The following is a 23,527-nucleotide window of genomic DNA, read 5'->3' as shown; positions in this document are numbered from 1 at the left end:
ACTGTAATATTCATTAGGTCTCACAGCTAAATTAAATTAAGAGGGGAATCCATCAAGATAAACATGAAATGGCCACTCATTTCTTCAGAAACAAGCTGCTTGTGCAGAACTGTATCACACTGCTTCCATCCATCCATCATGTGGTAAGTGTTAACTAAATCAATTTAAACAGCTTCTATGATAACAACATTTGCTAATTCAGCAATCACACAGACTGCTTGCTCATTACTGAATAATCGTGCTCCACATGCTGGGTTCTCCGTGTAGTTACGCAGGCCTGTACTTTTTTTTTCCATGCCTTTATTCTTGACACATTTTTCTGGCCCTTGCCCTTCGAAAAGGTAGAGTTACCAGAGCTTGCTGAACTTCAGAAATGTCTGAGAATAAGAATAGCATTTCCACACAAAAAATTGATTGCAATACCTTCTTCATTACTCCCACCCATGGCATAAAATACGGAACAATATGAAAATAGCAGTGCTGCATATTCAATCTACACATTGGTTTGAGTCATGTCTTCATCTCTGAAAGCAGGGAAGCTTTATTAAAGATCCACAGTGGTATAATTTATATTGGAGCAGCAGGGGGTTGTTTATGGTTATCAATAAAGAATCCCTGCTGTGTATACAAATCCTGCACACCTGACTTTAGGATTTGTGTTCAACACATTCAAACATCAAACGGGAATACAACCACCTGAAACACTATTTCAGTTGCTGCTGCAATGGTTTTCATTAGCTGGACCAACTTGTTTCCAATTACACTTGGTGAGCATGTATAGAAAAGCAGGAAAAAGCAAAGCCTCATTAAGATTAAAGACATCCACCTTGCAAACCAACATAATGGGGGGGTGGAAAGAAAAAGGGAGAGAATGGGAATTCAGCTGGGAAGCGTCTCGACTAATTAGGATGCAGAGCACCAGGTCTTTGATGTAAAGTATCATTTTGTTTTGTAAATGAATTATAAAGCCGTGTGCTCGCAAATACGGAGGGCTAATTCTATCCAGCTTTGTCTGCTTCCTACCTTTGATGCAATATGCAAAAAATATAAAAGGCAGCACCACGCTGCATGTTAAGGATGTGCAAAACAAAACACAGAAGCCTGCGTTTTGCAAGCAGTCCGTTTGAGGCTCTCCAGATTACCCTCAAGGAAAACTGAAAGTAAAATTGGTAAATTATCATTTAGCAGGCCTTCATCACAAAGGAGATCAGGAATTAAACAATAATCAAGACTGTGGATAAACAGAATGCTTCAGCTCCGACTCTAGTATGTTTGAAAAGTATTAAGGACCTTTAGTCGACTACCAAATAGCAGACTTGCTTCCAGAATCCCAGGATCCCAAGCCTGGTCAGATTCCTGCCTCCAAATGACCATGTATACCCAGTGTGCAGGTCACACATAGCCTCTATAAGTATAACAATTTACCCCCTTGTAATTAATCAGGATTTTAAATAAGAGAGCTCTTGTTCTGTGTGTAAACTGAATTAAACTCATTTCCCCAACAGCAATACTACTACTACTGACATTTGCTTTATCACAGTTTCTGACATATGTCATTGCCAGCACTGTAAAAATATTAGGATTTCACAGAACTGCTCTTCACATAAGTTGAGCTCTCCAGTAAGACATATCCAAGTTGATTTTACTGACTAACAAAAAAGTCAACTTTAGGTTGCCGGTTTATAAGGCTTTGATAAAAGAACATTGAGTGAAAGAGACATCGCAGTATACAAGACAGAATCTATAACCTTGACACTGCTGTGCATTTAGGTGAAGCAAATGTGATCCATAAAGCTTAAAACGCCGCTAGCTGAGACATTAGAAGTCTACTTCATGGGCAAATGAACAGCATTCCTGTCTTTGTGCAGCAATACAATAATAGCTGAACAATGAAAATGCTGTATTAAGCTCTTCGTAAGGCATTGTAAAACATTATTTTTCCTTTTGTTTATTTGTGCATACAATGTGCATTTCGTAAGCATAAACTGATAGATTGTGGCTGGAAACTTTCCAGTAAAAAAAGTGCAGCAACATTTAAAAGTAAAAAACAAAAAAAATGCCTCCCAGGCCTTATTCCCCTTTTTCCACTGCTTCACCTTTTCTTCTTGCTCCTTATTTCCTTTTATTTTGTTTCTTCTTTCATTTTCTTATTGCTTCCCTTCCAATATGTTTAAATATTAACATAGCTCAGAAACAAACACTGTGCTCCTGCGTGCACTAATATACCAATAGTACAGCTATATCAATACTTGAATACATATAGTACCAATAGCAAATGCTTGGTTATAAAATATTTATATCTCACCCAGGTGCAGAAACATCTCTGTTTCCCCATAATCGTACAAAAACAAGTCTGCACAATATTGCGATATTCAGTCTGATCTAGTAATCTGTCAGTAAAGGCATCCTTATTAAACAGGAATGGGTTAATAGGCCAATTCATGCTCCGTGAGCTGGAGGACCTCGGCATCTTTCAGGGATTTAGCCATAACAGGGAGCTAATCTGGTCTATTAACCAGCTTTTAATCACTGGCTGTGTTCATTCATGCAGCAATCTCGGCCTGCAGCACAGGTTTTACAGCCCTAATCCCCGCACAGAAGCGTGGAATTCCCCCGGGGCGCCTCTGTCCTGCGGAACAGACAGAGCGGTTAATCGCAGCCTTGTCCCACTCGCCCTGGGAACACACACCACCGCGAAGCGAGAGGGATAGAGAGTGTAGACCTGGCTCTCCTGCTGGTGTCTCACCGTGTCCGGTCAGGGCTCAGAGGAATACGCAGCCATCCCCGGCTCACGACTCCCGGTACCTTGCACAACGTTTAACAGTCACCTGCCCAATATTTTATTTTTTTTCTGCCAAAAGCTCAGCTCCCAGAGACCCAGACCCGACCGATGCAGGGACTCAGACAGCAGACAGGTACTGTGTGCCGTGTGAAATGGACATTTGTAGAATAGACTGCAAACTGATGATATCCCATACTGAGCAAAGGCTCTCTACAGACAATTTGTTATTTTATTTTGTGTCAGATTTCAAGTATTTAACTCCGGCTAATAACGTTCCAAGAGCAGTTAAGATATGCCCCATAGAATATACAATTAGCATAATTATTATGGAAATAATTAAGAACAGATGACTATAATAGCACTTGTCTAATGGAAAAAATATCCATTGTCCAAAGTCAATGTCATAATCTAACCAACTGGAGTTAGAAAAATATATAATTTAAATAATTTATAGCATGAAAAAAAATACAATAGTGTATTCCTAGTAGTCATATTTAATAAGGCATTACGAGTGTGGGGTTATTCACAAATAAATAAGTGAATGATGATGGTGAAAAAAGGTCTGCTTTTTCTTTTCCTTAAGAACCTCAAGAAAAGAAGACAAATAAAAGAGCAGTCTTACAAATGATCCAGTATAGAGTCTCATTCCTTAAAGCTGAAAAAACATGGATAAAAGGCCATAAGAAAGACAGAAGAGCAGGGAGTGTGTGCGAGGCATGAGTGGCTGGCTGAGCCCGGTGGTGAGAGAGTGAGCCCGGGGGGCTGCACTTTGAGGGAGTGCGCAGCCGTGTGACAACAGCGCCCCCGCTGCCACACTGCACCAACCTGCTCTGGGATAAGCAGCATCTGTTTAACCCCGTGGAGTCCTGGTCTCACTGTCACATTTACAGCTGCTCGCTTTTGCTGGTTTCTTTGATTCACTGTATCGGGTTAAGAAGTAAAACAAGAACCACAACGAATCTTTATGTTGTGCACTAGAGTGTATTATTAGATTTAGGAAATGTCTCTTGGATGAAGGTGAAGCTTATAAATGGTTCACACACAATGTCTGTTTTCTTAAGTATATATTTAGGCATGCATTTATGGATAGATATGTATCTTGATGCATTTATATTGGATTTTTTTCTTTGGATCTACACAACCTACTCCACACTTTCAATGTGTGAAAAACAGGGGAGTGCAAAATAAAATCTATTGGAAATAAAAACCTGCAGTCTTCATTAGTATGCATCCCCTTTGCTATGACCCTGATAAAAAAGCTCAGGTGCAAACAGTTGCTTTCAGAATTCACACAATAAGTTGAATAGAGTCCATCTGTGTGCAATAAAAGTGATTCACATGATTTGAGATGAAATACACCTGTCTCTGTCACCGGTCCCACAGTCGGTTAGAGCATTCAAAGCAAAGATACTACCATGAAGGTGTAACAAGAAGCTTTCAAAACAACTCTCGCATACAGTTGTGGAAAGACACAGATAAGGGGAGGGGTAATTAAAAAGAACAAGTCTTATAAACAACTTCTATTTCATTATATATTTTCAGCATGAAGTAACTGCAAATGCAGACGGATGAAAGCAACATCTGCAGCTTGTTAAGGTTTAAATGGCAGGACAATTTTCACTTTACATGGACCAAGATACCATTTTAATGAACAATATTTCATACTAATATATATGCAAATATGTAAAGCTCCTTTGATGGAGAACCTTGTTTACACAACTGAGGAGAAGATACAAACCCAAGCTTTTTTCTCTGAAAGGTTAAGAGAGGCATTTTTAGAACATCAAAAAAGGACTGTCTGCCTACCCATGATCTGTGAACACTATGACAGAGTATGCCTACTGTTAGCTAAAACATAGCATTCAGGATTCAAAGCACACACACAGCAATATGTATGCATTTCAAGAGGAATATCTATTTTATAAAAAAGAATTGTTCTGATTTTCAGCAATATAGTTCACATTCTCACATATGACACATTTTCATGTAAAGTGTTAATTTCCAAAAATGACTTATGAAGCGATTACATCTCGTGTGGCTCCTGTAGTCCTATTATTCTCCAAGGAAACATTACTGCGTTTCTTTCTTTTTCACTTGTTCTTTTAAACAACGCCGTGCAATCCATAATTCAAGCCTGCACAGAGGAACCCATTAGGGAAAAAGACACCAGGGAGTAGAAATTTTATCCAAACCTTTTGCTCCCACTCTAACAGCCTGTAATTGTGTTATTTCACAGGGGAGAAGCTCAGAAGAAAAAAGGAAAAGTGCAGAAAGGCAGGCAGGGAGGAGGGGAGCGAGAGCAAATGGAGTAGCTATTTTTAGCCTCACGTGCCTCTGCTGATCAGTTCAGATCAGCGCCTGGCAGCAGAGAGACAGTGTTTAAGATGCAGCCTCCTTGCTCTGAAGCCTATTTTTAGACTGCGGCTGACTCTGGTAACCTTCTGCAGCAACAGCCTCTGAACTTTAAGTCTGGCTTCTTACACTGTCGAGCTTCAATGCAGGCAGAGCTGTGAGGGCTGCTGAAAGGGAAAGTTTACTGATTTAGATTGCCTCAGCATGAAGGGAGAACAGTTTATTTTTAACTTCGTCACTGGAACACAGGAGAAATGGCGTGGCAGGTTGCTGATTTTGTGGATCACGTGGCTGGGTGGCGATCATTAGGAAAAGAGTCACCGCACAGTGAGGGGAAGGGGTGCACACAACATGGCCAAGTATAAAAGCAGATTCAAGATTGATTGTGTGTATGTATATTTAGTACATTCTTACATAATACTCAAGTTCATCCTTCATTTAAAAAAAGAACCAAGAGCAGGATGCCATGAAATAAATCAGCAAATGGTCTAAAGTTTTGAAAGACAAACCATTTACGAGAAAATGAAAACACGTCAATGGTGCTACTGTCTGGTACAGTGCCATGCTTTGGATATAACATCATACAATTCATATGTGCTTCAATAAAAGGTACACATTTTGTGCCAATACCACATGTAACTATACAAATTGTGAATATTCATGTACATGAAGATTATGTGTTGATGATACCTTGCTGTGCCAGTGCAGATTGTATATAGTCAGCTGAGCCAATTTGAGCCAATCATGGTGAAAGGTACTTGACAGATCAACCAATTTTTAAGGTAGGCCTGTATGTTACTTATGCTTCACATTACTTGTGCCTCCAGCAAATCACAATATAACTTCCATGAATTTCAAACAAAAGAACAAGTTGGGATATTGAGAGTTCCTCTCCAAATAAGACAATTGTGGTTTGAAATCTTCATTGAATTCCCCTTTTCTCCTCATTAAACAACATGAGAATGCCTCAGGGCTGTCCTGGACAGAGCAATTGCTCTTCCCCAAAATTTCCAGTACAGCACAATGTGGAGAAGAGGTGTTAAAATGACTAAAGGGTGAGTGGCAATACATCTCTAAACAATGAAGATAAATAAATCCTTCAACAATAAAAGGGGCCCATATGAAGCAGCACTCCTGTCTATGCCAAGACTGAACCACCACAGCAAACAGCCCATCATTTTAATATCAATGGGAAAGTGAGTGAAGGCAAGTGTACATTGTTAATTTTTTTTTTTTTTTTTTTTTTTTTTTTTTAATCTGACAAATTTATGAGCAACAGAACCCATGTGATTGCTTCAACAAATCTTGTAAAGGTATTATACTCTAAAACAAAATAGCTAATTTCTGTGAGCAGCACGACTGATTGTAATTCTGTCAATGAAAAACAGCTCCATACACTGCGGAGACAGATCGGGTCCACAATAGTAGACCACAAGGCAAACAGCACCAAGAAATGGAAAATCCCAGCTGGGAGGACAGTGCTTGTGAAACGGAGTGGAAAAGTATCGCCGATTGAATGCTAGCTGAGCTTATGATCATTGAGGGGACCAGATGTGGTGGCTGACAGGTACGACGTGAAAAGAATCTGTCACGCAAAACACATGGCACAGGCTCCTCGAGATGCACACGAGTCTCTGCAAATGAGCTTCCTGTGCCTTCTTTCCTAAATCACACAGCCTGGGAAATTTCTGCACATCAGCATTTTTATGTATTTCTTTTTTGTCTTTGGCATAAAGAGGGGGGCAGAATTACACAGACAAACTGTAACATATAATTTAGTATTAACATCACAATGTATGTTTATAGGTCTTCCAATCTAACAGAAGATATAATTTTAAATGTATCACATGTGCTGGGGTTGATGTCAAATGTTTAGTTTTTTTATTATTCTGATTTTTTATTTTGAAGTGGCATTTAGACTCAATATTTTTGTTAAGATCAGAGCAATTAGTTAAAAAAATCATGTTGAACAATACAGTGCAACAAAGCTTAAGTAACTAACACTTTTTTTTTCTTTCTTTCTTATGAACTACACCAAATCCCTGTTGGGGAAACAAGATTACAGACTGTTAATGTGGGAAATCAACCCATACCAATATCCAGTGAGTTAAAAAGACTTTCTCCGAGCTGAGATGTTAAATATATTAACACAAGCAGTCAGTTTTATCACGGATGTTGTTCTGAATATGAGTTGCTAAATATTGCGTTAAAAAAAACATAAACAAAGGGAAGCTGTGAGTAAAAGTAAAAAAAACTCCTTATTCCTTTCTGATGGAATAAGAACAAGTTCAACAAGATAATGCAAAAATCTGTATTTAACTTTTATCAAATTGTCTCTCTTGCTTTTATACTGAAAGTGTTTGTTTAGGCCTAATGAGACTAAATATTTTCAAATGTTCTGCACACGTTAAACCAAATCATGTCTTTGCATGCATAAGGTTGTTTATTTTAAACTGACAAAAAAATATTGATATGTTTCTTATGATAATACACTTCCCTTTATAATTGCTAGACACCTTGAAATATTTCAGTTACCATCCACCCTAACCTTGAGATTATAATCAAAGAGACACTTACTTTCTAGGCAGATACAGGCTATGGAAAAGGCAGAGACCTGCACAACAGGGGTTACTAACCTTGCCTGAATGTCAGATGCTTTTATAGTAAAATCCATCCAGCATACCTTCAAGGCCTGTTTGGTGGTTTATTGTGTTGATCCTACCAACATCCCTGTGTGCCTCCTACTGAAGACTTGTTGAAGAGAAATATATATATTTTTATTTTTTTTAAAGCTGAAAAATATGTTTCTCTGATGATATTTCAAGAAATTATCTGGTGGATAAACATTTTGCAATTAATGAATGCATGAGTGAGAAAAACAACAACCAGGTCATTAGTTTTGGAAATGCTCAGGCAGCCTAATATGGGATCTTAATATTAAGGTTTAGATATGACTTGAGGTAAAATTTAGGTAATGCAGTCTGTCAAAAACTTTAACTGCACCAAAGATAAGGGCAAGTACAAGGTTTGCCAGTTAAATGGGCAGATGTCTCAATCAGTGTCTGCCAATACAACAGTGCCACAGGAGTATTAAATAAGGGCATTTTGGAAGATCCTGGGAAATGTCACATCATTATTTTTCCTGTGTGATGCTCTCTGGGTCAGTGAACGTTCACAAAAAGCTCTCCTGTGCCCATTACAGCACACTTCACTGTTGGCTACTGTGCATCATCGTTCAATTTTTCTCAGCCTTCACAACCTTCCTATTCTGGCAAAACGGCAGGGAGAGAAAAGGAAGACAGATGTATCTTGTGGGATCTCCAGGTGAAGCCCTGATAAATTCAGATTTCTCCCTTGTGAACAGAAAATGAAAGTACATCATCTTAAAGATGTGAGTAAGTATAATTGAAAATGGTATTTGTAAATTCATGGAGCAGAGTAGAGTCCAAATATTCCTACAAAAATGGTTCCAATGTCTTAGGTGTGAAAAATGAGAAGCCATGCCCAATTATGTAAGTCAACATTTAAAGAGGCTAGCAAGAAAGTGCAGAATGAAACTGAGGAAAACTTGGAAAACTGAGAAAAACATTGTGGAATGGAGTTTATTTACTCTGCATAAAGCTGTGTGTAAATAGTGATTTTTAGGTACGGTTTTGTATCATGACATTCAACAGGGTTCATAACGGTGCGCTGTAATTAGTCAGACGAATAAACAATCGTGTAGTTCCCAGTTCCCAGTTCGCAGTGAAAGACTGGACATTTGCCCTGGGAGAGCACTTTGTTAAACCAACAGAAACTCACTCACACTGCCACCCTTTCATTAGTTGCGTTCTACCCAGAGGTCATCCTCCTTCGACTCCATTACACAGAACACAAGCTGTATGGGAGCTGGCAGGTAGTCTGTGAGCACAGGGAGGGGTATTCACAGCATGACCCGGGAAGGCCGGGGGGGATTCTACATGAATATGAAATATTGGCATCAAACAGAAATGGAGAGGTCGGCTCAAAGCACTGTTTATTTGTTCACAGTACAGTCCTTTCCCTAGGTAGGCAGGGGTGGAAAATATTGGCAGCGTATATCCAAGCATCTTTTCCATATATATTTGTGTGTGTGTGTTAATGCAGTGTTCTGAACCGTCTAGATCTCTGCGGGGTTTGTTTGTTTTTTGCTATTTTTCATGAATCTACAAAGTTGTTGGCTTTTGGAACTTGGAAAAAATAAACCCTGAAGTCCAGACAACTCTGGTTCAACCAACTGGGACACCAACAAGAGGGGGAGATAACTGGCCAAGTGCCACTGGGTTTGGGTGAACTAAAACTTAGCCAGGGTTCCCACGTTTTGTGCAAAACAGTTAGTCTTGCAGATAATCTGGCACCTCTGAGTGTTGTCAGCGAGATCTGCATTAGTTCTCCTACAATCCTGTAACACTGCTGGCTCACACTGTGAAAAATAAAAATAAATGGAAGGCTTGAAGTAAATGTTTTGGAGAACATGTGTACCTGCCTGCATCTCTCCTGTGCTAGTAGTACGCTGAGGTGATGAACAATTTAGATGAAAATAAATCATAAGCACAACCCTTCAATGTGAATGTAATCCATGTGCATAGGCCCTTTACTTTGATATGTAACTATGCAGCTTCCAGAAATATATTAAATCCATTTGATCATGTGCACAGAAAACATAATACTCAAGCAAACACAATTTAATAGCAGTTATTGACAATCATATTTTTAATTCTGAATGGATTTCATGGTTTAACAAAAGTGTTTTTTATTTTGATCACGAAACACCTACCTGCAACGTTTAAAGATAAATTATCACTCATATATCTTTAATATGAGCTTTTTGTCAGTACAAGGTACATGCAGCACAAACAAATTCTTCAAATATTCCACCCACTTCTCTCCAGGGTATATTTTAGTAAAGAAGCTCTTGAGGTTGTGTGGTAAAATTAATAAATAGATACAAATTTTGAAAGTTAAAATCTAAAAATAAAGGTGATGGACATAGCACAATTTAGAAAAAAAAGAAAAGAAAATTAAGCAATACATTATTACATTTGTTGTATCTGCACCATTCATAAAATCACTGCATAACATGTGTACCATGGAATAGGCAAGCCAGAATGAGATGTCTTTGAAAATCATCCGCAGTAAAAGCCTTGACACAGAAAGAAAGAAACGAGGACATTCCCCCTCAAGTTTTATTAATACCATTGGCAGAAATAGCCAAGTACCTCAGGGATTCCCTCCTCTGATAGACTTGGTTTTAAAAGCTCCTTTGCAGGCACTGAGTACAAGCAAGCACAAATACCTATAGGTTGTACTCTTCACATGTATTTTGCATTTCACATTTTCTTTACCAATATGACAATCAAGTCTATTTCCCTTTTGAATGCTTTCATCTACATATCTCTCTAACTATAGCAATACTTATGTTTACTTAGATTTGGTCATAGTTTTAAATGAACCTTTTTTATCACAGAGTGGAAGAGTTATGCTGTCTGACAAACTATTTGAAATTATTGACTTCATACTGAAACTTTTTTTTTTTTTTTGGCTGAATTATTTTTATTCATGCTCAGGTCTAGAGTGAAAGAACATTTTTTTTTTTAAATATGGAGTCTAATCTGTAAGGATATTTTTTGTGTAAAATGTTTCCTCCAAAATACAAAAGGAAAATGTACATTTAAACCCCATTCATTTAAATAGGCACACAGACTATATAAACATAGTATTAGAACATTTCACAAGCACACAGCTAAGTGTACTGTATTTATTATGAATAATTTTCTCATGAAAGTCTAATGAAGATTGTTCATGCAGACTAGACAATAATAATGAAATGCTTGTTATACCAAATGCTTATCTTTCATGTTTATGTTTTGTTTTTTTAATCAACCAGCCTTCAAATTCTATTCAATCAGAATATGAAGTGTATATTACTGAGTTGAAAAAACTGGATTTACAGACATTACACAAACATCATCCATGAAAACTTGGCATTAAGCAGGGGTACTACAGTCATGCAGTGCTATCAGGTCATCTACATTTTACTCAGAGATGAGAAAGTGAGAAATGTAGGCAATACATTTGGCAATTTGTCTCTATTAAGCCTATGAATTGAAATGCTATATCCCACGCCAGTTTTGTAAATTCAAATTACTAATGAGCATAGGATGTTTAGAGAGCTTAATGCCAGGTGTAGGTATCACAGAGGATGATCTCAGCTTTACATGTGCTAATTTGTTTGGTGCACTTCCATTCCACACAATACGAGAGATGAAAAATGGCACAGATACTGCTCACATGAATTGGATTCAGTGCTTTCACAGGCCGAGCACAACTGGCATCTCGTTTGAAAAACACTTCTACATCACAGCCAATTTGTATTCATAACTACTAGTTCTTGTTCATTACTTTGGCTTCAAAAAAAATAAGGCAGAAAGAACAGAGAAGAAAAATGTATTTGTACAAGACTTAGCATTGAAGGGCAACACAAGATCAAAGTAGCCTGGTCTGCGGTTCAACATATAGAGAAAGCAAAGTGGCTTGAGGGACTAGCATCTCCCCTTTTCAGCTGGAAAACAAGTGATTAGAATTTGGGTGAAAGTAAGTGCTCATGAAAAAATGACAATGTTGAAGCCTGAAGCCCCAATCTTTACAAATACAAGTCCAACGCCAGAGCGGCTAATTAATGCTCTCACATTTAAAAGTCAACAGGAATTAAATATGTGTAAAGTCTCCCGGAATACTTACAGAACGAAATCTACGAGTCTCCCACAGTGCAAAGGTAGGAGAGCAGCCTTGTGCTTCTCATGCAGAGACAATGGGCTGGAAATACACTGGAAATATAGTTTGGTCCTGTGAGGGACTGCATTACCACTTTCTTGTTTAACAATATGAGCAGTCCAGGTGACTGGCAGATTTATTTGAACTTGTACTGAGGATGAACTCTCTGGATGGGGATGAACTGGGGATGCCAACTTTTCCATTTCTTAGACCTCCTTCTTTTTCAATTAACAAAACTGTCCGGAAACAGAATATAATAACGTCTTCTGCTACCAGATAGTTGAAAAACAAATATAAATGCACAAAATGCTAAAAAGACCCACGGCCTTGTGGTAATATTTCATAGGATGCTGATAAGAGCAGGGATAGTGAAACTCTTTGCTAATTAAATTATTATGAAGCAAGTGATCTGGGAGAGGGGAAGGCAAAGTCAGTGCCATTCAGATATTTTTTGAAAATGTTTCCCAATATATATTTTTTCATGTTACTAAGTGGTTCCTAATGATTATATATATATATATATATATATATATATACACTCACCTAAAGGATTATTAGGAACACCTGTTCAATTTCTCATTAATGCAATTATCTAACCAACCAATCACATGGCAGTTGCTTCAATGCATTTAGGGGTGTGGTCCTGGTCAAGACAATCTCATGAACTCCAAACTGAATGTCTGAATGGGAAAGAAATGTGATTTAAGCAGTTTTGAGCGTGGCATGGTTGTTGGTGCCAGACGGGCCGGTCTGAGTATTTCACAATCTGCTCAGTTACTGGGAATTTCACGCACAACCATTTCTAGGGTTTACAAAGAATGGTGTGAAAAGGGAAAAACATCCAGTATGCGACAGTCCTGTGGCCGAAAATGCCTTGTTGATGCTAGAGGTCAGAGGAGAATGGGCCGACTGATTCAAGCTGATAGAAGAGCAACTTTGACTGAAATAACCACTCGTTACAACCGAGGTATGCAGCAAAGCATTTGTGAAGCCGCAACACGTACAACCTTGAGGCGGATGGGCTACAACAGCAGAAGACCCCACCGGGTACCACTCATCTCCACTACAAATAGGAAAAAGAGGCTACAATTTGCACAAGCTCACCAAAATTGGACAGTTGAAGACTGGAAAAATGTTGCCTGGTCTGATGAGTCAGAATTTGGCGTAAACAGAATGAGAACATGGATCCATCATGCCTTGTTACCACTGTGCAGGCTGGTGGTGGTGGTGTAATGGTGTGGGGGATGTTTTCTTGGCACACTTTAGGCCCCTTAGTGCCAATTGGGCATCGTTTAAATGCCACGGCCTACCTGAGCATTGTTTCTGACCATGTCCATCCCTTTATGACCACCATGTACCCATACTCTGATGGCTACTTCCAGCAGGATAATGCACCATGTCACAAAGGTCGAATCATTTCAAATTGGTTTCTTGAACATGACAATGAGTTCACTGTACTAAACTGGCCCCCACAGTCACCAGATCTCAACCCAATAGAGCATCTTTGGGATGTGGTGGAACGGGAGCTTCGTGCCCTGGATGTGCATCCCACAAATCTCCATCAACTGCAAGATGCTATCCTATCAATATGGGCCAACATTTCTAAAGAATGCTTTCAGCACCTTGTTGAATCAATGCCACGTAGAATTAAGGCAGTTCTGAAGGCGAAAGGGGGTCAAACACAGTATTAGTATGGTGTTCCTAATAATCCTTTAGGTGAGTGTATATATATATATATATATATTGTATTGTATAGTGTAAAAAAAAAAAAAAAAAAAAAAATAGCCTTAGTGAATCAAAGTGAGCCTCCTGTTTTTTAATAATAAGAAAAAAGAAAATTACTGTTATGCAACCTAAAATTATGATTATATATATATATATATATATATATATATATATATATATATATACACACCGATCAGCCATAACATTATGACCACCTGCCTAATATTGTGTAGGTCCCCCTTTTGCCGCCAAAACAGCCCTGGCCCGTCGAGGCCTGGACTCCACTAGACCTCTGAAGGTGTGCTGTGGTATCTGGCACCAAGACGTTAGCAGCAGATCCTTTAAGTCCTGTAAGTTGCGAGGTGGGGCCTCCATGGATCGGACTTGTTTGTCCAGCACATCCCACAGATGCTCGATTGGATTGAGATCTGGGGAATTTGGAGGCCAAGTCAACACCTTGAACTCGTGATTCATCAGACCAGGCCACCTTCTTCCATTGCTCCGTGGTCCAGTTCTGATGCTCACGTGGCCATTGTAGGCGCTTTCGGCAGTGGACAGGGGTCAGCATGGGCACCCTGACTGGTCTGCGGCTACGCAGCCCCATACGCAACAAACTGCGATGCACTGTGTGTTCTGACACCTTTCTATCAGAACCAGCATTCATTTTTCAGCAATTTGAGCTACAGTAGCTTGTCTGTTGCATCGGACCACACGGGCCAGCCTTCACTCCCCACGTGCATCAATGAGCCTTGGCCGCCCATGACCCTGTCACCGGTTCACCGCTTTTCCTTCCTTGGACCACTTTTGATAGGTACTGACCACTGCAGACCGGGAACACCCCACAAGAGCTGCAGTTTTGGAGATGCTCTGACCCAGTCTAGCCATCACAATTTGGCCCTTGTCGGAGGTCTACAGACAATTCCTTGGACTTCATGGTTTGGTTTGTGCTCTGACATGCACTGTTAACTGTGGGACCTTATATAGACAGGTGTGTGCCTTTCCAAATCATGTCCAATCAACTGAATTTACCACAGGTGGACTCCAATCAAGTTGTAGAAACATCTCAAGGATGATCAGTGGAAACAGGATGCACCTGAGCTCAATTTTGAGTGTCATGGCAAAGGCTGTGAATACTTATGTACATGTGCTTTTTTTGTTTTTTATTTTTAATACATTTGCAAAGATTTCAAACAAACTTCTTTCACATTGTCATTATGGGGTATTGTTTGTAGAATTTTGTGAAAATAATTTATTTAATCCATTTTAGAATAAGGCTGTAACATAACAAAATGTGGAAAAAGTGAAGCGCTGTGAATACTTTCTGGATGCATTGTACATGAAAACATCAGTGAGAACAAATGCATTAATCAATGAATCTTTCATATATTTAATCTGCTCAAAGTATGTTTTCATTTTAAAATCTAATCATTTAAACCCAAATGCTAACAGGATAGTTTAAGATGTCTAAATCTCACCTTAACCAATCTGCCGAAGAAAAGAGAAAACTGAAAAGACTTCTCAATACTTATGGAATCTGTATGATCAGAAAGAAAATTATTCCAATCACATACATTGGGTGGCCGTTTTGATACAAGCATACCATTTTAAGAGACTGTTTACTCTGCTGCTGTAATCATGATGATTAAAAATGAAAAGCTGACCTGCAGTGCAGTGGCTCGTATACACATTTTTAATGAAAATAATTTTCAAGTCAGAACACTTGCAGTCTATACATTTTGTTAACCTTAAAAACAGCCTTTTCAAATATGGAGTATTTTTATCTGCAACTCTGCAATGTTGCACCACCACTCAATTTTTCAGTGCTTTGTCACCACCCGAGAGAGATTAACCTAAAGTTAATCTAATTAGTTACATTGTAAAAGCATGCAACACTACCAGAGAGATATGCATGTGCCCACTTTGACAAGCACCACCTGGTAGAATGTGGTCTCATTTCTGTCTCGTTGCGAGAGAATGAAAAACAACAAAGCAGAAACGTGATTGATATTCACCATATTGTGGAGCAGTGCACTTTGAGATGGATGCAATGACACCAGGGACTGTCAGGCAAAACAGATGTCACTGAGCAAAATGCAGATATAGATGGTGAAAGAAAACTTTCATTTTAACTTCCTACAAATCTCTGCAGTGCCATCGACAGAATGCCTTTGGCTTTACAGAACTAATAATCCAAACTAATAAAACTAATAAAACTACTACCAGGGAGTGGGTGTCACATAGTTAGATATTACTCCTCAACTTCCATGTAAGGAGACCTTTTCTTTGTCAAGCATTTCAGTGCTTTTAGGCTCAGTATAAAATTATAGTGATGAAACGTATTTTTGTATTCACCCAATTCAGCCTGTAAGGGTTATAACAGAGCACATGCTGATCAAAGCTCCATCCAGTCTTACAGAGATATGGCTGACATGACAGGTCCCCAATCATTTACTTCAGCAGAAATCATTTGACCTTTAGCCCCAGAACGCTAGCACAATAAATGCACTGCATCTCATTCTGCATTTTACCAATTTTGCTGCCTATTTTTATGGATTAAAAATACATTACTTTGATTCATCATTTTTTTGTTATCCTATTTATTCTTTATTGTAGCACTGCCTCGCCTATTGAATGTACTGTAAAGGTTTTACGTAGGAACTGATGCCTGCTGTGGCTACAGGGGATATTTCTTTGAATTACGTGAAATGAGCCACAGAATCAAGGATGACAAAAAGACTACAAATGAAAGCAAACCACACCAAACTCAAACATACTCAATTAAAGACAGAAAGAGCATTTCTACTAATGTCATTCCTGAAACACTTCCTGAAAAAATGTTTGTAAGCTCATATCCACCCCTAATGAGTTTCATTACATTCAACCATTGGAGAAATACACTAACAAATCAACAGCACTACCAGATGTGCATCAAGAGAGAACGCCACTGTGCAACATCGTTTATGACTTGCGGGATCACAAATGAAACCAAATCCTCTAGTTACCTGGAGGTCTTTTTGCTTTGCAAAACAAATCCTTTCTGCTCTCATGCATTAATAATAGAGGACATTTGCACAGAAAACACTACATGAAAACAGCAGGCTTTACATTGTCATGGTTGTCCAGAGCATGGGGGTAACCAATAGCTAGCAGCAGTTAACCAAACGAGCAGGTCTGACAGGCTTTGTCAATGGCTCCAAAGCACCTATTGTGACTGCTAGGCATATATAATTTATCACAACTAAAAACAAGCATAAATATTTTTTTAAAGAGTGATCATGAGGGAAAACTCAAAATACAAAATGTAAACTAATGAACAGAAACATTTTTTTATAAGAGAGTGAAGCTGAAAATTGAACAACTAAATGTGTTTCAGGTAAGTTACCTTTTCATAGGAAAAACTGCCCAGAGAATGGTAAAACCACTGATGATGTGTAATGTGTGTCAAATAACCATGAGAAAATAACAAAAATATTGTGGATGTAATCAAAACTGCCATTACAAATACTGACTGACAGAAAGGTGCCATTTATGGCACCACAGATAACTGAGATGGAAACATTTAAATTATAACACAGGCACAGCATACAACATGAAAGTAAAATGTTTAAAGCTAAGTGCAAACAATTCAGCCCAGGAAAACAAGACAGATCTCAATGATGATGCTAACAGCAAAATGCAGCACAGAAAATTTGTGTTAAAGCCAGAGCAGAAAGCGTGTCAATAACAGTGGTGATGGAGAAATTGACCACTCATAAAACACAGTAAAGAGTATAGGAACTCACTGACAGTATCCAATAAATCCATAGGAGCAATTACTGTCTCATTAGCACAAAGCAAAGGCAAGTAAATGGGCTATTTAAAGTTATTTGTGTGGAAATAAGATAGCTGCTCTGATGCAGCAAAATCCCTGAAAACTTTAAGAGCAAATGCATAATGATATTAGAGGCATCAATCAAATACATGTCTATAAATCCTTTACAAAGCAATTGCACATTGTAGGGTGAGTTACTGTATGCCACTGGACAAATATTGACAATGCACCATTATAAAGCACATGTTGTGAAGCCAACAACAGCTCATGAAAACACATAAGAAAGAATACTAAATGTACACATCTAAAAAGCACTAACATATTTTTGGGCACTATGCAGGAAAATGTCTAAAGTGTGATAAATGGATGGGAAATGCAGCTTTTGCACCCAGTTGGATGTACATGATAAAGGAGATACGAAATGATGAATATATGTTTTACCTTAAAACCTTTCATCAGTAAAGTCATTAAGCACTAGAGAGAGAATTACAGACATGTTCTGTTCAGAATATCTTGCAATACTAGATAATAAAGTCACAAAACTATCTATCTATTAGCAGATTGTTTGGTCTTCTTCAGAGTAGAAAATGATTAATACAATAATGTACTATTTCTTTTCAGGATCCTGGAATACCAATCTCAGCAGCATGTCCACACACTCGGTTCAATGGTCTATATTCAGAGCTCGGCCTGGGCTGTGTCTTACCTTTGGCATTCTCCCGCGTGTAGGACCAGATCCTCGTTGTTCTTGGCACTGACTGTGACCTCATGCTCTGTAGAGTTGAAGACATCTAGAAGCAGGTGGCACTGCCGGGTGCTGCAGGCAAGGACAAAACACCAGTGAGCAAGTGCGAACTCTCACTCCAAAAATCACTTGTATTGTATTAATTAGGGAGATCCAAGTCCAACATCAAGACTATCTGTTGCATTAAAATGTTTAATTGCAAAGAATATACATACATGGACATATCTGGGCACTGAACCTGGCAATGGTCAGGCTGTTTCTAACAGCCTTAGTCCAAAATTAAAAAGAAAACATTTTGCAGTGTTCAGCTTCTACCAGCTTACAACGGAGCAGAATGACCTCTAGGAAGTCAGGAAAAAGTCAACCATAATGCGTGCTGGCTAGGTAAAGTTAAATATCCAATATCTCATAGAGGAGCTTTTCCTATCTTGGTTCCAGTTGACCCAGCAATAGGTCAGGATTTGCAGTACCAGAGATTAGATTTACTTACATTGTATTCACCAGAGGAAACTAAAGCGAAAGATTATTTCTTTCACAAAATACAAAGGAAAAGCTGCAGAGATAATAGACAATTATGGTTTCTGATACTAAAGATGAATTACCTAAACAAATAAGAAGCAATTGATTCTGAGCTTTAATTGAATTATTTTTATGTTAACAAAGACATTAGATTTCAAAGTGCATTTATACAGTCCTCATATTCCTGCTCTCTATTCCATATCTAAATATTTTGTAAATATACATGTCTAAATAATTACAGTATTTATACATATTATACCAAGTTTTGTGTAAGAAATCTCTCATTAAGTGTTCATCAGAACTGTATTCACAATGTGCAATAAGGTCATATGACCACATGCACACTTCCCAAAGATACAGTCCGTTACAATAAACCTAGATTAGATCAGCACTGTGAATTAGTCACTGCAAGTGTTAATGTCAATTTCCAAATGGCATGTTAGAATAGGAAAAGCTGCCAAAGACATGTTACTTGACAACAGCTAACCAAAGTGTTTATGTTTTAGTTTGAATTTAAAATGCAAATTCCAAAGCCCTGTTGACGAACTAATCATACCTGATGTGCAATGTGTTAACCACTCTTTCAAGAAATGACTGAAAGTAAAACTGTGCTAATATAAACATATTAAATATCCTTTTTGCTACATTCACTGCTCTAAACCAATATATCTGTTCTATCAGAATAACAGTGCTTCATGAGAAAGCGGTTTACTACTGCACCAGCTAGGAATGTGCAGATTGCCTCTTATATAAGACACCTTTAAGAACACTGCACCATTCAATAGACTTAAGCGGAATAATCAACCATTATTCATGAACCTATAATAATGAGATTTTCAACATTCTGGAGATTTGTGTAAATCAATTTGTTGCATAAAGAATGTTTCTATTACAAGACAACGGAGAGAAAATTAGTCTCCTGGAGTGATCAACAGCATAACTCCCCTCATAACCACAACACTGTGGCACCATGTTCTTGATTTAAAATAAATTAGTAATTTGTTTATTCCCTTTTAGGGTAATTATTTTCCAAACCTTCTAATGTCCATTTTACATGTATTTTGTATTGTATTGCAATATGTCTTAATAAAATAAATAATGGGGGGACCACACACAAACAAATCATTACAATGCAAGAACTCTTATGACATATATCCAGTTACAACTACAACTACTCAGTAATCGAAGCATATTACTTACAACTATGAAATATAATCAATAATAACAAATAGAAAACAACCATCACTGACGAATTCAGTATACACATTTAGATGATGCATAAAGAGGGAATTCTGTGTGTATACTATTTCCATGTTCGTATTGCAGAATATCGCTAAAAGCATTTCCATGTAACCCCTGAATCCCTGAACTTTATTATATGAATTCAGTTAGACTTTACACACACCAGATTCTAAATAACCACCATTAGGCATCTTTTGGGTTGTGGCATTACCTCTGCATTGCAATCGCTCGTTTCATATTTCAGATGCATTCTTCACAATTGACAGAGTGCAAAGTGCATTCATATCAGTATATGACATATCAATAAATGGGCATGAATTGGCAAATTTGCACAGTGAATGGTCACAGGTCTGAAAGGTTCTAAATTACCCATGATCCTTGAGTGACTCAGTGTGTCATGTGAGCCCCACCGTGCTAAATAAATTGTTCTGTGATGGAGGGAGCTTGGGAGTGGAAGTATTTCATGGGGCAGGTGCCATGGTGTTGCTGTTGTTGTAGTAGCTTCCTGTAGCAAAATCTGTAAGCCTCTGAATTATGGTACACAAATGAATGTCTGCAGGCAACAGTGAAGCATGCTGGAGGTTTATTGCAAGTTTGGGGCTGCATTTCTGCAAATGGAGTTCAGGATTTGGTCAGAATTAATGGCCTCCTCAATGCCTCCTCAATCCTGTATGGCACATACTTATTCATCATGCAATACCATCAGGGAGGCATCTGATTGGCCCCCAATTTATTCTGCAGCATGACAACGACCCCAAACATCCAGTGACAGTCATTAAGAACTATCTTTAGCGTAAAGAAGAACAAGGAGTCCTGGAAGTGATGGTATGGCCCCCACAGAGCCCCGATCTCAACATCATGGAGTCTGTCTGGGATTACATGAAGAGAGAGAAGCAACTGAGGCTGCCTAAATCCACAGAAGAACTGCGGTTAGTTCTCCATGATGTTTGGGCCAACCTACCTGCCGAGTTCCTTCAAAAACTGTGTACCAGTGTACCTACAGTGAGGGAAAAAAGTATTTGATCCCCTGCTGATTTTGTACGTTTGCCCACTGACAAAGAAATGATCAGTCTTTAATTTTAATGGTAGGTGTATTTTAACAGTGAGAGACTCTCACTCCAAAAATCACTTGTATTGTATTAATTAGGGAGATCCAAGTCCAACATCAAGACTATCTGTTGTATTAAAATGTTTAATTGCAAAGAATATACATACATAGACATATCTGGGCACTGAACCTGACTCGATGATGTTGAGATCGGGGCTCTGTGGGGGCCACACCATCACTTCCAGGACTCCTTGTTCTTCTTTACGCTGAAGATAGTTCTTAATGACTGTCACTGTATGTTTTCACGTTGTCATTTTTTTGTTGTTATTCTGTCTCTCACTGTTAAAATACACCTACCATTAAAATTATAGACTGATCATTTCTTTGTCAGTGGGCAAACGTACAAAATCAGCAGGGGATCAAATACTTTTTTCCCTCACTGTAGAAGAATTGATGCGGTTTTGAAGGCAAAGGGTGGTCACAACAAATATGGATTTGATGTAGATTTTTCTTCTGTTCACTCACTTTGCATTTAGTTAATTGATAAATATAATCTATTAACATGTCTATTTTTGAAAGCATTCTTACTTTAGAGCATTTTTTCACACCTGCCTAAAACTTTGCAGAGTACTGTACATTCAGTAATTTGCAACAAAACTAAATCACAAAACACAAAAATGTATGCATATAATAATTGTATATGTAGCCATACCTGTCAAAAGTAGTTGCGTTTATTTTGAAATGTACAGTATTTTGTTTTGAGAACTGCAAGAATGCACTTCCTGCAGTCTTGTAACATCCTCAGGATCTCTTCAGGAGGGATTTAAAATCAATTTTCAATGCAGAACCTCTCCACCTCCTATCAGTTGTGCAGCTTTCACTTGTGTACTGCTTTATTCACTTCATACCATACTACAGAAATCTGCAGCTTGTGATGGGTAATTGAGAATGTTGATTTCATGCTCCCTTTACCATTTGTTCATATTTTTGGATGTGTGGATCATTATCCAGCTGGAAAGTCCATTTGTGACCAAGCGCGAGCACCAGATTTCTTGGCAACAATGTCCAATCATAAGGTTCTTTGGAATCCATCCATCCCTCAGTTTTAATAGGGGCATGAGGACCTAACAATATAAAACAGTCCAAAAACAAAACAGATCTGCTGCAAAACTGGACCATTTGCAAGATACACCTCAGAGAATGCCAATACCAGAGAGAGAGAGGCATGAATCCAAACCAAAATTATATTATTTTATTGATATATTTCTTTAAATGGAATTGAGCTAGTGAAAAGCTTCGAATCCTTGAAGTGTCCAGCAGAAAGATAAATAAGTAGATCTCTGCAGGGGCACAGATTAAAAGTCTGTAAACACCACCCTTTCATTTTCCTGATCTTAAGGTGTGTCTTATAAATGTGTGTACACAGGCGCACACACATACACGATTTTTCACATATTACTTTTTCTTGTTAGTCTCCACTATCAAAAGACCAAAAACTGTGAAATCCAACATACAGTACCACTGTAAACTTCCATCGCCTCTGTTCACACTGTGTTTCTGTATCAAAATCAGCTGGGCTTTTGTGCCAACCTAAGAATGAATACAGCTCGTAATAATGTTAAGTCCTACAGACAGCCAGTCAGTGAGAATAGTTGCTGGTGCACAGTAAGTCAAGGGCACTCCTAACCAGCTCATCCCCACCAAAAAGCTGCAGCACTGACCAAATTAGGCTGTGGTCCTGACAGCTGCTAAACAGTTGGACTGGAAACCTATTGGCTAAAAAGCATTTTTTTCACTGCTCATTTCTTTGTATTGAAATTCAGGCTGTCAGGAAAATCAAACCATAATGAACTGCATATTCAAAAGTAAGAGGCTTTATAAAGAATCATGAAATAATTATTGTTCATCCTGAAACATAGTGTCATGTTTATAGACCCATTTGCATATCAAATACAAATTTGAATGACTCCTTTAAAAAATGTGGTTATGATTATGCATGACTCCTTAATTTAGACGTATTTTACTACTATGTGTGATAGTGTTTCTAAAAGGTAAAAGATGGCCACAAAACACTGGCAGCACACCAGACATCCCGTAAAATCCAGCTATGGCCACATGAATTCCAAATCTCTTTGTTCCCTGTGAAACATGTACTTCAGAACAGCAGAACTTCAGCTGCAAATCCCACTGACAACCTACCGAGCCCCGTATCTTAGTATAAATGGATGCTTAAGTAGAATTTGGTGAGGTTCCTAATAAACTGTCAAGCAATTAAAAGCACATATTTTCCAAAGGGGTAACCATGTTTCTTTAGTTGTCTCATGGCCATTGTTGTAGGACATGATTTACAGGGAACACGACAAAGCCCTGATTTATTTGCAAAAGCATTCAGCCGCTGTAATTAATCAAGGCCCACTGCCAGTTGAGCACTTGTAATTCACCGGGTTCTGTAAAAGAAACTCATTCCTCAGCTGCAAAGTACTACACCAGCAACTGCACAGATATGCAAAG

General features: G+C 38.3%; 1 protein-coding gene across 2 annotated transcripts in view; it reads right to left on the bottom strand.

Moving 5' to 3' along the window:
• trappc9 (trafficking protein particle complex subunit 9) overlaps window positions 1-23,527 on the bottom strand; it is a 341,171-nt gene that overhangs the window by 133,258 nt on the left and 184,386 nt on the right. For both annotated transcript variants that reach the window (XM_066715841.1, XM_066715842.1), the window contains one exon: window positions 18,169-18,279. In XM_066715841.1, coding sequence (XP_066571938.1) covers window positions 18,169-18,279 — 111 coding nt within the window. The remainder of the gene's footprint in view (window positions 1-18,168; window positions 18,280-23,527) is intronic.

The sequence above is a fragment of the Amia ocellicauda genome, chromosome 10 (genome assembly GCF_036373705.1).
Source record: "Amia ocellicauda isolate fAmiCal2 chromosome 10, fAmiCal2.hap1, whole genome shotgun sequence".
NCBI lineage: Eukaryota > Metazoa > Chordata > Actinopteri > Amiiformes > Amiidae > Amia > Amia ocellicauda.
This window is presented reverse-complemented; position numbering and strand designations above follow the sequence as displayed.